Source organism: Podarcis bocagei (genome assembly GCF_964188305.1).
Source record: "Podarcis bocagei genome assembly, chromosome: 3".
Lineage (NCBI taxonomy): Eukaryota > Metazoa > Chordata > Lepidosauria > Squamata > Lacertidae > Podarcis > Podarcis bocagei.
Genome location: NC_138127.1, coordinates 42125366 through 42142832, shown reverse-complemented (window position 1 = coordinate 42142832; position 17467 = coordinate 42125366). Strand labels below are relative to the sequence as shown.

The 17467-nt window shown below is 39.8% G+C and overlaps 1 protein-coding gene across 9 annotated transcripts in view; it reads left to right on the top strand.

Moving 5' to 3' along the window:
• Positions 1–4586, top strand: part of TRDN (triadin) — a 176982-nt gene extending 172396 nt beyond the window's left edge. For all 9 annotated transcript variants that reach the window (XM_081187682.1, XM_081187676.1, XM_081187678.1 and 6 more), the window contains one exon: positions 35–4586. In XM_081187682.1, the coding sequence (XP_081043808.1) occupies positions 35–180 (146 nt within the window). In that variant the 3' untranslated portion in view covers positions 181–4586. The remainder of the gene's footprint in view (positions 1–34) is intronic.
• Positions 4587–17467: the final 12881 nt, after the last annotated feature.

Genomic DNA, 17467 nt, shown 5'->3' with positions numbered 1-17467 from the left:
GACCATTCTTTTTCTTTTCTTTTTTCCTTCCCAGCTGCTGTCCGCTACTATCAGTGTGTCTTTGTAAATGGATACAATGGGCATAAATCCGAACACCCTGTTACTCCAGCTCCAGACTACAAAGGGAAGGCCGGACAGCCAAAGACTTCTGGGCCAAAGACCAAGGCACCAAAACAATAAGAGTCACGCAACCTGCGACATTATGACAATTTTGCACTTTGTGCCCTCTACAGAGGGCCATGTGAAATCCATTGGCACCTGTGATCATAGAAATGTGATCCAATAGGTCACATGCACTTGGAAAGGTTGTCTGCTCATCTCCAGAGGAGCAGAGGCAAAAAGAGGGGAGATGTAACAGCATTTTAGAGAATCTCCAAGTACTCCTTTCCTGAAGGGAAGCATGGTGCTGAAATAGTACTTGACAAAAAGTAAAGTTGTGTGTGTATGTGTGTGTGTGTGTGTAGGGGGATGTTCTTATAGATGTTTCCGTCTTGTGTTTTTCAAGTCTTGTTGGAACAAAAAGCATTTTCCAAGTATCAATTTGCAACAAATGTCCCACTCAAAAATACTTAGGCACAGGAAGAATAATTTGTGACAGTATTCTCAATCTATGCTTGTGTTCATTTAAATGGATCAATGCCAAAGTTATTTGCTGAATCATAACTCTGTTTCAGGAGCTTTTCTTTTGTCCTTAATACACTGTATAGCAACCTGATGATGTCTTTGGAGGCATGTAATGAAAACCTGCCATATATTTGTTTTTAAGTATCTGTAAAGATAAACTCAATTATTTCCCAGTTTTCTTTTTAAAAATGGAGGATATGCTGGGCTGGCAGAGATGAACTACCGGTAAACGAAGGATAAAGGGTTTAGGAGTTTTTAGACATGGACTTGGTGTTTTAAATTTTTTCATATGCATTATCCCCAAACTATTCCAAATCATATTCAGTATTAGCATGCAATGTATAAATGGGAAAAACCAGTTAACTATTTGGCCCTGGAGAGATACAGTGGGAAACTATGCTACTATTATTGAAGCAAATTATGTACTCAGCTATACATGTCTTATTTTGTGCGGTACTGTCCCAATTAGATAAAGTAAGATTATGCTCAGTTTTGCTGCATTTCCACAAACACTACACTCTTAATTACGTTTAGTTTGGAGACTTGAAATGAGCATCTAACTCCTAATCTATCTTCATTTTATGTTTCGAGACTGATTTCTTAGCATCAAAATGAAATGCACAATATTGGTCTAGATGAGGATGTCGGAATATCATTATTCCAATTGTCAGTCACAGTAAGTCTGTAAATAATAATGTGTCCTTGCAAACAAGTTGTTCCATATAGTCGTGTTTTGTCTACGTTGTTTTACACTTGTAGTTACAATGTCAAACCTCATGAATGTTTGTAGGATACTTGTTTAGACAAATCTACTTAACACATGTAAACTTTATTGTGTATACTATGTTTCCAGGAGGAAGATAACATTACCATAGAACTGGCATTTATTTTTATAGGAAGGTGCAATTCTTCAGATAAACTGTGCCTTAAGAGACTTGACCAGTTTGCGACAATGTTTGGACATCTCTTTTTTTCACCTCTAGGTCAAGCTAGAAGTGACTGGAATTCATAACAGTCCAATTACTACCACTAGTGGAAGGGAGGAAGTCCACTATGTGTTGGACTGGTACCTAGTAATGCAATCCTACGGATGGCTTCTCAAAAGTAAGTCCCACTGAGTTCAGCGGGGCTTACTTCCAGGACACTGGGTATAAGATAGAAGCCTAAATTAAAAGAGACCTAAGTAATTTAACTACATGGTAAATTGTCCTAGTGAGAAGAATAGCTCATCGGAAGTACAGACTTGCAGGACTGCTTCCTTTGCTATAGACTTTTCCATGGATAAGTAAAATGAGTAAGGATAACAACTTTAACCAACAAAGTTGTTTTGGAAAACAACAACTCTAGTGCCTTTTCAGTGTATCTGCAAAAGGCACTTCTGATATCTCTCAATGCAACTGTATCTATAGATACAAAAGTGATTGACCTTTTTGATATCATGTCACGCTTGGTGAAATAATTCATACTTTATACCTCATAAGAAACATCAAGACTTTTAACAGTGCCTGATCAAGATGTGAAATTGCGGAGCTGGTGTCAGATTAATTTGTCATCAGACCACCTAGATCAGGAATGAACTATGCTAAACAATGAGTGCAGAGGTTTCAGACTCCAAATGCAGGATCTGGCCTCTTGTAGATGGATGGCATCTACCTCCAACCTTATGACACACAGAAACCTTAAGGTTCTGTCATTTCTTTTTCTTAGCTTTGTCTATTGTGTAGTATAGATGAATTGGCTTTCCAAAGACCTGCCAGTTTAGCTTTCTTTAAGCCAAAGAATTAGCACAAGTTTTCCTGAGGATTTCATTTGTTGCTCATTATTGCGAGTTTCAGTTAAAACTTTTTTTAGCTTTTTAATTTGGGCTTTTTGAAGATTTCACTTTCTCAGTGTTATTTAACTGTAGAAAGTACCATAGCGCATTTGAGAACCGATTTCCTTCTTTTTTTCCTTCCAATACCAGAAGGGCTTAGACCAGGAAATAAATAGCTAGCTTTAATCACAATGTCAAAGTGGTATGAATCAGACATTGGCCCTTGATCTCAGAAATATTAATTGCTTTGCTTTGCAGATGAATTGAATGTTGCTTCATAAAGCCAATTAATCTGAAACCTTGATATACCATTACTTGAATTGCATGTTTTATCCAGAGAAACTTAACTTTGAAAGATGGGTATATTTGTTGCTAGGGATTTTGCAAAACAAAATGCATGTCTCCTAGTGGCTGTGGTACATTCTTATCAGTGTGAGAATTTGGGAGGGGGGCACCTAAAAGTAGCTTTGTTTATGTATAGCTCTAAACAAATTTCCTGTCCGTGCTCCTATTGTTATCACCAAGAATTAAATATAATGAGTCTCTTTCTACATGGGTCATGTTCAATGTGTGCATTGTTACAATTTCACTCAACATCTTTAGCCAAAATCCTTTACTCCTAAAAAAATATATGCTTTTGTGTGAGAGCAAAGACTACAAGAGATGTTGTCTAAGAACTATTCTTACCAGAATGCATCGAGACCTGGTGTTAAAAGACAAAATCTTCATCACAAAAATATAGGTCCCAGTGTTTTAAGATAAATATGTTATGGTTAAATTTCTGACAGGAGATAGGGATTAGAAGCATAAAGCTTTGTTAGACACCTTGTACAGCATCCCTAGGTGGGTTCAGGAAGGAGTAGCAGACGTCACATATCAGGTCCTGCTAGCTAACAATGATTAGGATAGAAGCGGGTGGTAGATGTTTTTTCCTTACCTTTTCACTATGCCATGTGCTGGTGTACCTGAGGGATTCAAAAGATGTAGCCCTTTGGGGCGTCCAGGGGGGGACAGGATCCAGCAGATCCAAAGCTGCCCCCATCCTTGAAAAACCCTGTTTTGTGGCCCATCACCTGAAGCCTGGCAGTATTTTTGCCCTACTAGCACAGAGGAAGCAAAGTGTCATTCTAACCCTACTCTAGCTATTAACATCAACAGATTAGGACTGCACTCTAAGAGCTTCAAGAAAAGGAAAGAAAGGTCAGGGGAGGAACACATAAAATAAAAATAGAGCTATTGGTAACAGGAAAAAATTCTGTTAACGTTGATAAGTAAACATTTGAATACGACCTAAGACTGGTTTTCCACAAGTTCCACTGTGTATGAGGTGCCGCATGGATCTCCCAGTTGCCCAAGTAGCAGCACTACATGAATCACTCTGGGAATAGCTCAAGCATAAGCAAATAGAAATACTATGGTGGGAATTGGTAGATTTAGAGGCACTTGTGTGTAAATAAGGAGAGTATAAATATGGCTAGGAAGCTATGTGAAAAGGACACAAGATCTGAGAATTATTACACAGTGAACAGAAGCGGACATGTTTTACAAATGGGAGGGGAACAGAGTCATAAGATGAAAAAATAAAAAGTGGCTGTAAAAGGGGGGAAACAGGGACAAATCACCATTTTGAAGTTGGGAGAGGAATGCTGAGAAAATTTGAGAGAAGATGCACAGGGAAAGTGAAGGGCATGCAGACACTGCGTATAAGCTGGATGAGAAAGTGAAATGTTTGGTCTTGAGTTTTGAGAAACAATGACACACTGTCAGGGTTTGATAGTGCTGTTGTGCAGCTCCCACAATGGGTTTATGCTATGTTCCTTAGCACTTAGTGTTAAATCACTATTGGTTATTGGTTTCCACCAGCCCTCTGTACGTCCTGTAGGTCATCACTCCATACCCATTCTCTCCACACAGAACTTGTGTGAGCAGAACTTCCTGCTGAGGCAAAGCCACAACTAGATTCAAGGCTTTCTCCAGATCTCAGGACATCAAGCCTATCATGCCTATTTCATTCTCTTGGAAATTCTGATTAATTTCATAATAAGGGAATTTAAACAGACAATGGGACATTATTATTTTGCCCTAATAGGCACTCAGTGGTTGATTACAGGTGCCTGAATTAGAAACATAGTCTCCCGCACACACAAAATAACATTTCAGCCCTGCCCACCACACCTCCAATTCATTTCACTATTGTATATCTGTGGGCTGCAAGAAATAGGCTCTTGTTGTGATGAAGGTTGCATCCAAAGGCTCTTCAAAATAAAAATTAACCAAGGACAGGAAATGTTTTGTTTTGTGTGTTTGAATGCATTCTCCGTCTGGATAGTTATTTGGTACACATCTTGGCATACTACTAAAATGTTTCTGTTCCAAGAGTATGCCTCCTTAATATCTTTGTTCTTCAAAATATATTTGATATAGCAGATATTTTGTCATCTCCTAAATGTTGTAATTAATTCTGTGATACTATTTTGGGGGACGAGGGAGGGGGCATATCATCCTTTAGATTGAGATGCAAAATTGTTAAAGAGGCATTTAACAAACAAATGCACTGTTTGGTTTATGTCAAACTGCCCAATGTTATAAAACGTGTCAGTGATTCATATTTTAGAAGGCCTCACCTATTCTCCTAAATAAAATGCAGATTATTTCACCAATGCTTCCCATTTATTTAATTAAATACAGCTTTGTTATCTTATAATGATACTATTCATAATTCAAAATCTTCTTCAGAGTGCCAGTGGCAGCCTGTGCTCATTAGGACTGGGGGGATGGAAAGCTAAGAGACCAGCAGTAAGTGGAGCCCAAGCCAATGAGAATAGGAGCCAACTAATTGTCCTCCATCTTCTCCCTGCCGAATTTTACAAGGACCAACACTAGACTAAGGAGGAGCAAACTGATAGCTGGTGGCACACCTGAACTAGTCTGACTTAAGGCAGCCTAATTCAGCCTAATAGATGAGCCTCTACTACAGAATGATACTGCTTCATGTTTCTAAGCTTGGATATTCACATATCCAATGTGATATAGGGTCATTGATGTAGGGTCATTTGGGGTTTGGCATTTGACCTGCTATTGTCTACTCCCTTTGACTATGCAAAGTCTGAATAAACAAATTCACATTATCTGAGATAAAGCAAATTTAAACGTGCCGGACTAGCTGAGAGCAAGAAAACAGGAGATAAGGGAAACTGATACCTTGTGTGTGACCTGTGTGACACAAGCACAGGGCTCACAAACATTCCACCACCCACTACACGATGTGTAGTGTGGAGCCAATACATGTCTGCAGTTCCTATCGACATGTGCCGTCCTTATGCTCCACTGGGCTATGTGTAAGTAGGGCGGGGACAGCCTACACTGCAGTGCTCCACCGCAAATATGTCATTAATATCAGGGCTATGCATGAACAAACCTTCACACATACACTATGCCACAAAGAACCCACCTGTAATAACTTGCCACCATAAATGAGGCATCTTTCTGACTATCGAGTCCTAGTTGCAACCACTACCATTGCCAGGAACCCCATAATTACTGACCAGAGGAACCACATGACTTACACTTGGTACCCATTTGCTAGTTTCTGGTTCAATGTTTCATTCCACTTTTATGGCCAACTGCTGTCCTTCCCTTCAGTCTTTCTGGAGGTAACTCACACCCTTTGCTTTTTCTATTTTCTTTTCCCTAGGAATGTTTCCATATTCTTGGCAATTCTGGCAACAGTGAAGGATCAGCCTTGCTACTTTTACTGCCTCTGGCACAATACTAGCTGTGGCAGGTGGGAGGTTGAACCTCAACAGTGATGCTCTCCCTGCTTGCCCATGAACATTCATTCATTCATTTCATGAGGGATACAGTCAGGCGTTTTGACCTCTCTGCCACCGTGCGTCTAGTACGTTTGTCAGACACAGGAGAAGGAATATCAGTCAACATTCAATGGGTGTCTCCACCATAGCATATGTTGAAATTAAGGACCCATGTTGATCTATAGCTGTCCATATTCACTGAGTTTCTACATATTCTACACATCTTTTTAGTTTCCAAAGGTATAAGCAAACCGACCCACCCACCCCAATAGTCTGTCCTTTCACTTTTAATCTGTGCAGATCAGAGAGGATGCTATTTTGCTCATGAACAAGCAGAGGAAATTAAATTAGCAAGCACATTCAATTACAGATTTCAGCCACTGTGAACTTAGCAAATAACATGTCTTACCCCCTTGCATTACTCTAGATTTTCAAAGGCTGTTAAGGAAATAATTTTCTAGGTCTAGTTTGTTCTCTGACACAGCTTAAATGAATTATGCATTAGAACATGCCTTAGGTACAAACTGTCACAAAAACTCAATACTTCGTTTTTGCAGGCATAGTTATACTTTCCCTAAATGTTAAATACTGTTAAGATATGGGACAAATAGCCTTAAATTAAATCAACATTTATAAATAAATAAATGCTGATTTTGTACTTCCTGGCCTTCTGAAGTATATTTTCTCCCTGTATGAGGATTCCCCGTTAACATTTACATTTTATCAGATTTAAAATTCTACTTCTGGTCATTCAAATGTTCAGGCATCCAATACAAATCCTTCAGTGTGGAATATCTTCAGTATGCAAGGCCACTCAAGTGTCCCATCTAGAAACTGCAATGCAGTGTGTGTGTGTGTGTGTGTGTGTGTGTGTGTGTGAGAGAGAGAGAGAGAGAGAGAGAGAGAGAGAGAGAGAGAGAGAGAACAGGCTAACATGGCTGGTCTTGCAGCAGAGCAGCCAACAGATAAATTCTGCCACTCCACACACAGCTACCTATATGATTAGAAAAACTGAAGAGGATGTGCTAGCAGAAGTAAGTGAGCTAATGGAAAGCAAATACGTCTAAGGTGGAATCTACACACATATAAAGAAACGCTGTGAAAATGCTTTATTAAAAAACGTTTTGAAAAAACATTGAATTTAGCATAGCTCACTATCACCATCTAGTGTCACATTTGTATATTGCACTTAAAACACATTTAAAACGTTTTATTTGCAGCTGTGTAACTGAGTCCTAAGAAAAAGATGTGTGGTGTGGTGGAAGCAGAGGGAAAAGCAAACTGGGGTCCTAGAAAAATGTGGAAGAAGATGAAGGGGTGGAGCCTGTAATAATTTGCAAAGCAGATCACTCTTATGGGCTTGCGAAGGGGACTGTGCAGCACCTCTGCCTCAGCTGCCCTTGTTAGATGCACCTTCAGTGGCAGAGGCACTTGTTCTCATTGGCACGGCTACAGCCAATACTAATCAGGCTGAAAGAAAGATCTTCTCAACCCATGGTTGTGACTTAATCCCTGTCCTAGGCTGTGCAATCCACTCGGCATATAAGAAAAGGGTTGAATAGAGCGTATTTGTGACGAAGAGGTGTTTGTGATTTGCATGGCAACAAAAGTCAGTTTAAGCACAGCCATGGCGGATGATGGGACACGTGCAAGTCTTCTTGCCCCCCAGCAAGTATTTCAGAGCTTGCATTTTTCATCATTCTGTCGCTGCCATTTGAATGTTGTTTCCCCTTCCTTTCGTGACTTAAAAAAACATCAGATGTTTCTATGACTTTGCAAGGGCAGGGAGTTGGAATTAAAAGAAAGCCAAAGCAAATGGGAGGATGTGGATAGGAAAATAGAATAGGATGCCAACTGGTGTTCTGATCAGAGATGGGGAGAAAAGCCACTCTCAATCTTGTGCAAATTCTGCAGCGCAAATGATAATCCATTGGCCATTTTTCAGCACAGAAAGCTGCTTCAAGCAGGGATGTCCATAAGCAGAGAAGAGGAAGTGTTAACGTTTTCCCACCAGCTATTTAACCCAAGTGGAGTTTCCTCCCCCAGGCTTTAATCTCAAGTAGTTTTAATTCTGTGCTTCTCCTTTTGGGACCAACATATTCCCACTGCTACCATCTCCCAATGTTACCTGGATCAAAATTTAATCCAAACTTTCATTTTTTCTAATTCAGCCATATAGCTTGTGTTCCTAGTATTGAATATGGACTAATACTGTGGTAATGAATTGGACTGGTATCACTGATCTCAATTTAAAATGAGGAAAAAACAACCTGCAACGGTAATTTGAATGCAATTACTTGTATGAACAATGTCATATTATTGTTCTTTGCTTCAAAAGGAACCAATTAATATTTAGTGAGAAATTGTATCTCTTAGTGGAAACGGATACATCAATCTGCATGTAAACATTAAGATGTAGTTACAGTAGTTAATTTCGCCACCCAGTACATAACCATTAGCATAGTAATAATAAACAAGGTAAAACTATTTTTCGCATATAGGGGTTCAACTGTTACAAGATCTGTAGTGCACCAATGCAAACACTCACATAAACAAATACCTTTTTAAAAAAAAGTATTTACCTTCCTCTCCTTCTCTGATATCTTTTCTTTTCCCTCTCTTCCACATATTCTAAGTTACCTAGTTCTACTTCTTACTAATTATCTCCTACTTCCTCTTCTACTGCTGAATTTATTCAAGTCCTGCTAATCTGTTCACTTGTTTTACTGATTTTTAAAATACTCTACAAATGTTTTCCAATCCTTTTTGTATTCTTGATCACATGAACAAATATCTTACAAAAGGCCAATTCTAGGCAATTTGCAAAACTCCTCTGGGGAACTTTACTGGAGACAATTGCACATGCCCAGTTTTTATTAAGCATTCATTCTTATTTATATATGGGGTGATTATATGACAGTAAACATCTTAATTTGTCTGTGGGAAATTTACACATTTCCTTATTATTTGTTCACCCCACACTTTTAATTCTATTTATCCATTTATTTGTAATCTGCAAAAGATCTGGATATGAGCTTGATGTCCGCCTGTACCATCCAGAGGCACCCAAAGACTATTCCCTCATTCTTATATGGCTTCCTTCTGCTTTCTGATTCTCATATTCTATTTACATGCACCCAGGTAAAAAGCTAAGTACTGTATAACATTAAGATTAAACGGACTTCTTTTAATCACAAGCCATCCTGCACTTCTGGTGCTTCAACCTCATCCTTCCTGAGAGAATGCAAGACCTTTCACATAGTTTTGCAAGTAATAAAAAATTGTGTTGAATGGGGTTCGCTTGGTTCAAGTTCCAGTCTTGCTACAACATACAACGTTGCCAGATGCTGCACAGCAGTGCTCAAGATTCGACGGATGATGATCTGTGCCACAAACTAGATATAATGAGCACTCGTATTGAAGTGCTCTGTAGACTGACAGCTGTGGTCTTATATATTCTAGCCTTCTGCACTCTTTCACTCTTGTCTGATGTTTCTAACCCTTCTTTTAGACCTTCTTACCCTCTTTTGGATTCTTATGGACACACACGCGCGCACACACACACACTGTATTCTGTTGATACTCCTTTTAGTTTTTTTTAACTTTATTTTTTAATTTTAAATGATTTTAAGTGATTGTACCCCTCCCTACTTACGCTGGTCTACGGCCTTTATAAAGTGCTGTTGTTGTTGGTTCAAGTTTAATGTTATGAAACAATATGGGTTTGCTTTCATTTCCCAATTCATACCCATTCATAACTCATTTGGAGGGGTGGACTTGCCTTCCCCATCAGCACTCAATGTCCTCTCAGCAGTTGCCTCCTAGAAGCTGCTATTTTATTTTGCCAGAATATATCCAGTGTTTAATCATTCTGCGGTGTTCTGAGAAAAAATGTCAGCATTCTAGACAGAGACAGAGACCATTTTATGTGGTGGCTGCCATTACCACACACACCCCCATCCCAATGCCTTGTATGTTACATTGTTCTGGGGCATTCTGGTTAAATAACATGGCTGCTACCAAATCAGTTCTGATTGCTACCACATCTGCAGGAAGTGGAAAATATGTTATGGGTGTGGGAGAAAGGCAAGGAAATGTAAAAATGAAAACAAATAAAAGAATACTGAATTAATAAGAAAATGAATATAATTTTAAGAATGAAAAACAAATGAAGTCTTTAATAATAGAAATGAAGTAATGAAAAAAAAGTCTCTTCCATATCAAATATATTTGTTAAAGCTATAGAACCCCTGTTCTTGTTTGCATGTGGTCTCCCCAGCTTTCTATCAAATGAACCACACTGTTCTTTCTAATTTTGTGTTATTGTTATTGACGTATGTTGAATGACAATGTAAATAAAGGCTTCTTCCTTGCCTTTGCTGGGAAGTGTCAGTGGATATTGGCATCAGTACTAAAGAGCTCGCATGAGACATGCAAAGTCCTCAACCATAGTTAGTCACAGTCTACTGATTTCTCAAGCATTACTTATCCAATTGCTACATTTCCCAGTCAGACAGTGGTTGTCTTTTTACTCTGCAATGGATTGTATAGGTTGTCGTAGTATGATTGATGAAGACAGAAAGTGAATGGGTTCCCCCCCCCTTTCTATTCTAGGGCCACTTTATGGCTAAAGGAAAACCTAGCAAAAGCAGAACAGCAAACCTCAACAAGCCTATACAAACTTAATGTTTCAAAGAAAGTGTTTGTGACAGAAAAGCATTCTCTGGACAGCAAAATCCAGAGCAAACTATATATATAATAAACTTTCAAAATGTAATATCACAAGTTTTTATATCTACACTGCTATGTGCTCCATGATCTCTCTATATAACCCAGGGCTGGCCAAAGAAATTTGACTGCCTGGGGCATATGACAAGATGGCACCCACCCGTCCACCCACACAACCCATGTACAGCAGCTCACTGGACTGGACTGAAACCTTATTTCAGCAATGGCAATGGGATAAAAAAAACCAGTGCACCTGGTGGCAAGTTGCTAGTTTAAGGGGCATGTGACAGATCTATGGCACACGTGGCTCTGAGGGGCACTCCCAGGGGGCTCGGTTGGAGTGACTGAGGGCTGATATTGCTATGCCTGTTCTGGACCATTTCCCTAACCTACCAATACTTCTCAATTTGCCTCCCTGGGTCCCTTAGAGGTCTTTTCCTTCCTTCTTTCTGCCACAGTACTCCAACCATGCTAACACTTTCCAATAGTTCAAGCTTAGAGCAGAATGCTGTTTCAGTTTTGATTCCCAAAATCTGTTGTGCTTCTTTCCACCTTTCACTCTTATATCTTTAAAGTACCTTAATCGAAACATTTGACCCTCCTGTGAACTTCTAAACTTCAGGTCAGCCCCTAAAACAGACCCCAACCATTTTCTAACAACCAACCAGAACACAACATGGTGGAACATTCCTTCCCATACCAATGTTATCCCAAACATATTATGTAACATCATGGCTCCCATCCTAGCAAAGATACTCGGGAGAAAGACCCAAGAAACTCCTGAACTTTCTTCTGAATAAACAAACATGCACAGTACCATGATATAACTTTGGTCTTCTTCCTCTATTTTTGAAGGACCATTACTGCTTTCAATCTCTTCACCAACTAACATAAATCTAAGCGAAATCTGACAGCTGGATAGGATTTTACATAACGTCACCTGTTATGCTTTCTGGCGGCAATGTCTTGACAGCTGCATTATAAAATATATCTCCCCTCTCCAAGCATCTCATTCAACTGCTGTGGAAAGCATGTAAATGTGCAGTGCATAGTGTCAACTAGCTATTAGCCTTACTGCTACAGCTGTTGTCCTGCGCTGAGAAAAAGCAATCTGAAGCAAAAAGCCTTAAGCAAGTCCACTTTCCTTTTGAACAGGAATCTCCATCATTCTGATAGGATGGGGCAGTGCTGCAGCTACCATTATGTACAGCAAGATTTGCCACTCCAGCACTGCTTGTAGAGCCTATAAAAGGTCTCAGTAAATATTCCAACAAAAACCAACAATGCACCATTTTGTGCTCTTGTCATTCTTTCCCTGCTCTTTTACATGTGGGAGGCATTTTGTGCTATGCCATATCCCCATGGCAACCATTTGTGTTCTGCCATATGCACCACAGCAACTATTTTTCTCAAAACTCCATGGCCCAAAATGGTTGCAACCCCTAACAGGTTTATCTTTCTTCTCCTAACCAGCATGTTGGAGCAAGGTGTTATATAAGGACAAAATTACCTCCGAACTCTGATAATATCCAGATTTTTTCAGTGGATTTAGGATGGAGGTGTCAAGAATTCTGCTCAATATTGATCCAGAGCAAATTCCAGTGTATAGCTAGCAGAGTAAAATAAACGTAGCTCGTTGCAGGATTCCCCCAAAAATACAACAGGGGCAATTGTATTTTATCTGGCAGAACTTTACTGCTACTGAAGGCAAATGAGCATAATGGTCAAAAATCCATACATTGAGGATTGGCACTGCCCATAAGAAATCCAGCTGCAGCAGTCTTAACTTAAACTTACAATAACTTACAATAGGACCAAAACCTTAACGCTAAGCTGTACTATGCACAGAACACCATACCAGAAAGAAAGAGAGATAGAAAGTGAAACTCAAGTTCCTTCTGGCCTATTATTATAGTCAGCATGACCTTGAGTGAAAGAGATAACAGAACCAGTTTAAACCAGCTGTTCAGCTTCTCTGAAGGAATAACCCAAACATCAGAACCTTCTGCCTCTTTCTAGGCAGAATAGAAACCTGCTTGTCGGCTAGAAACTTCCAGCTTGCACTAGCTTATATCACACAGAGAAGTTTCTAGAACCCTCTTGAATCAATAAAATAGGAAAGATCTCTATACAGCAGATCAATACCTTCTGTACAAAGAAATGCAAACTGACAGGAGGCCCATCTTTGTAACTTATACTTGGACTGGACTGTGTGTCCAAGCCACCCCAGTCTGAAAATATGCAGCAACTCTGGTGAGACCTGGTTAAGATACTCAGACCCTGCCTCTTATAAGTAGTTTCAAGAGCTGAAGGTGCAGCAATGATGGGCATAAGTTGCCCAAAATTTCAGGCCCTGTTGCATGCCAAAGGTATGAGATTATTAAAACTACTCATTTGATAAATAAAGGTACAGCCTGCTCATAAGCTTTGTCCACTAATATTTTAAAAACCTTCCCACCCAAAAAAAAAAAAAATCCTACATTTTTACTGGACTGAATGTGTCATTCACATTACCAGTGGGCACAGCAAAACCTAGGCATCCAACTGTATGGGAAGACTGTCATAATGGTGAAGACTAAGGTATATAGGAAGGAAGGTGAAATATTCTTGCTGTTAGGGGAAAGAACTCTGAAGAGATATGTCTGGAGTGGAAAGCAGAACATGCAAAAGCACAGCTGCCCGAAGGAAAGAACAGAAGTAGACATCCATTAAATAATTGAATTAACCTCTATTCAGCCTTTTCAACTGACTGCTATTTACTTTGATAGCTTGCTGTTTGTTTTCTTCCAGGTTCACACACAATATTCTCTGAGCCTCTCAGCAACTGCAAGAAAATTTGAAGTCTGTATCTCAGTTTTGGTAAAAAGTACCCTGCCTGAAGTAACAATATAGAGAAAAATTAAAATAGGACCTCTTGTTGCAGTTGAAAGTAGGGTGGCCCAGTTTTCTGTGAGCCCACTCTCCTAAATATTAATAATTCTTATAATATTTTTAGCATTTTAATATTATTCTCTGATGTTGCGTGCCCATTTCTGCAGCTGCAAGGAATTGAAAGAACCATTCCATTCCTTTGGAGCATAAAGCAGATGTCCAGTTCTGTGCTAATATCTGTTGCCACCAAAATATTTTGCAGCAGTTCTCATGAACCAATCCAAATATTAGACCCAAAGGACACCTCCACCAAACATGACAAAAGCCTGCATGTTATTATTGCTAATACTGCTAGCATTTTACTTATGGGGCAACACCGCCAGGTATCCTGGTAATTTGCAAGGTGTGGATCAGTTCTGTGCTAAACAGGTTTAGATTTGGAGATAGTCCAGGTAACTGGGTATTTGGGTCTATGCTGCATCCCTCTTTCATCTTGATGCACAAGATTAGCAAATACCAAGATATTGAGGAGCAACTCTCAATGAAATATCTCTGAGATACTACCAGTGCTATTGACAATTTATGATGCAGGTACAATTCCACAGGTTTCACCTGTTTTGTGCCAAAGCTGACATTCTAATTCCCAGTTTTTAGATCTTTGGAAGAGTTGGACCTTCATGGTTCAACTGGAGAAGTGTAACTTGGACTCTCAGAGCCCCATATTCTTCAACAGGACATTCATACATAGTTCTTATGTATTCTTTGATGTCATTCCAACCTATGCATTCTAAGCTTTAATACTTCTTGCTGTGAAGAAAGCTTCATTTGTGATGTTCTGAGTAAACATGCCTGAGTTTGGATGAACAGGGCCAAGCTACACATTTCACTGCAGCAGTGTGTAATGGTAATCCAATACCCCTTTCCTGCTGTTGAGAATATTAACAGTTATGCAGGTTTCAAAGGCACTTCATGTCTCTGATAGGCAAATGAATATTTGCTGCCTCAACAACTCTTCTACACAGGGCACACTGCAGACACACCTAATAGTTACACTAATTGTATGTGTGAGTTCTTTGGGGACACTGCTGTGATAATTTTATCTCCTGTCTCCCCTGGAAAATAATTATGGTCTTATCAAGACAATTGTTGCAAAGCATGTCCCTAGAACAAGATAGATTTTTAGGGGAAGTGGAGAAGGAAGGAAACTTATGCAGAGACCTCCTCACCAGTGTGCCTATTGCATGCTCCAATGGGCCATTGTTGGGCCAATTAACTGTGTGTAGAAAGTGGATGCAGAAGTCCTTCTCTTAATCCTAGAACTTGGGGCAATCAATTCAGTACAGACATAAGGAAGCACTTCTTTATACGGTGCCCAGTTAAATTATGGCTATTTTTTTAATGCACCCAGTACTACAGGAAAGAGTACAGTATTTCAGAATCACAAAAGCCAAACTACACTACCAACACTTGACTCCATTATCACCCAAGGCATGTTTCAGCATTTGACAGAGCATGTGACTGCTCTGACTGTATATGGCAGGCATCCCACAAACTCAGCCCTCCAGCTGTTTTGGGACTACAACGCCCATCATCCATAGCTAACAGGACCAGTGGTCAGGGATGGTGGGAATTGTAGTCCCAAAACATCTGGAGGGCTGAGTTTGGGGATGCCTGGTATATGGGGACAGAGGCATGTACTCAAGCCCCGCCTCTAATATGTCTGGTGCCCGTCACCCAGCCTACTCAGTCCCTGACCTTTCCCATGTTGAGTGGCAAAAGTCCAAATAGAGCTTTTATTCATGTTCAGGTGAATGCAAGCAGAATTTTCTGAATATTTGAAGATCCTGATAAAGAAAGCTTCCTGATCATATGAAGGGTTCAACTTGCATTCAAGTGAAGATGCACACAAAAAATAAAATCAACACCTACTCAACACCTGAAGGTTGGGGGCTGAGTGGGGCATTTTTCAGCAGGACTGTGTATAATTTCAAAGTGAATTTCTAGGCGTTTATGGCTGTGAACATATTTCTAAAGGTAAGTGGATCCACTCTCATTTCAGAAGCCAAAGGGTTGGCTGGATAAGATTTCCAATGATTGCAAGGCAGGACTTCAGTACCCTGCATACTTCCTTGCCTCTTCCTGTGACAGAACAAGAACCAACAATGAATAATAGTTTTAAGAAGCAAAGCAAATTATGCAATGTGAGATCAAGTATGCAAATTTTCTTATTTTCTTAGATTTAGGTCAAATAATCAGAATTCACCTCTTTGTACTGAATTTTGGGCTGCCTTGCAGCAAGAGTTGGGGTTTTTATTTCTTTAAGTACACACAGCCCTGGCTTTGGGATTTCTGGCTAATGGTTAAGGTATTCCCCTTAGCCTCTCCTAACTCCAGTGCCTATATGGAACCAATAGGTAGTTGCCTCCATATAATAGCAATCTTGCCTTAGACAATAAAGCTAAAGTGCTCTCTACAACCTACAGAATTCCACATTTCGCTTAAGTAGCTTGCTTTCCATCAGCTTCTCTTCGCTTTAGGGCATAAGACTCTTGTTGTGCTGTTTTTGCATTACAGGGAGGCAGATCAGGTCCTCCTTCCTTTATTTTCCCTAACCCCAATTTAGTTACACAGCACACTAGAAAGCATCCTTGTGGTGCTCCTAAGAAGAATGTTAATTGGAATCTTGGGGGGGCCAATAAAAAGTATTTATTGTTGTAACCCTTAGGATTTCATCTCCCTCTGCCTTCCCCCCAACCCCTGACACTAGTGCCTTCCTCCCCCCCCCCACCAGCCCTAGCTCCTAATCCTTATTGCAGCCTTCAAACTGTCTTGCCCTCCAGCTGCAATTAACACCCTGAATATATTTAATTGCAATTAGAAAGTCACACATTTCATGCCACACATGCATCCTATAATGTGCTGGTGTTATCACTAAAGACATTGCTTTCTGCCCTTGAATACAAGAAACCTCCTTTTCTGAAGGTCACCAGAATAGCATAAGCAGAATCAAAGCCCCTTAAGGAGAGCTATGTTATTTTCTGACATACAGCAAAACCAAAATAACTTTCAGCTGCACATAATGGAAGAATCCAGAGACAAAAATAGAGAGCTGAAGCAAAACTGCATTTCTTTCTGTCTTTCTGATATAAAGCCATGGCTTGGAAGTGGGCAGATTCCTTCTTTAGCTGGATACATACATAGTGATCTCAACTTTTCCATTTTAGAACAGCCTTTGGGAAAGAATTGTTTTGGCTCAGTTCAAAGGGTGCCCATCGATGCCTCCGCATGTAAGGGTTTCTGCACTAAAGAGATGGTTGTGCTGGTGCTGTGTTGATAGGGGACTTGGTCCAAACAGACCAGACCATCTCCTTCCTCTGCATATTGATTCTTTTAGGTGGTAGATCCCTTAAGCGAACATTAAGTGCACTCTTCCCAAATGTTGGGTGTGGATGTGGGTAGTCGTGGTAGTGTCTGAAAAACAATATCCTTTGCATTTCAATGAAAACATTCTCAGAATGGAGAATAATAAAGCTGTAATGAAAATAACAATCACGCAACAATCTTGATGAAAAGCAACAAATAATGCAGCAGGATTGAAATGCAGATAGACCTGCTGTCA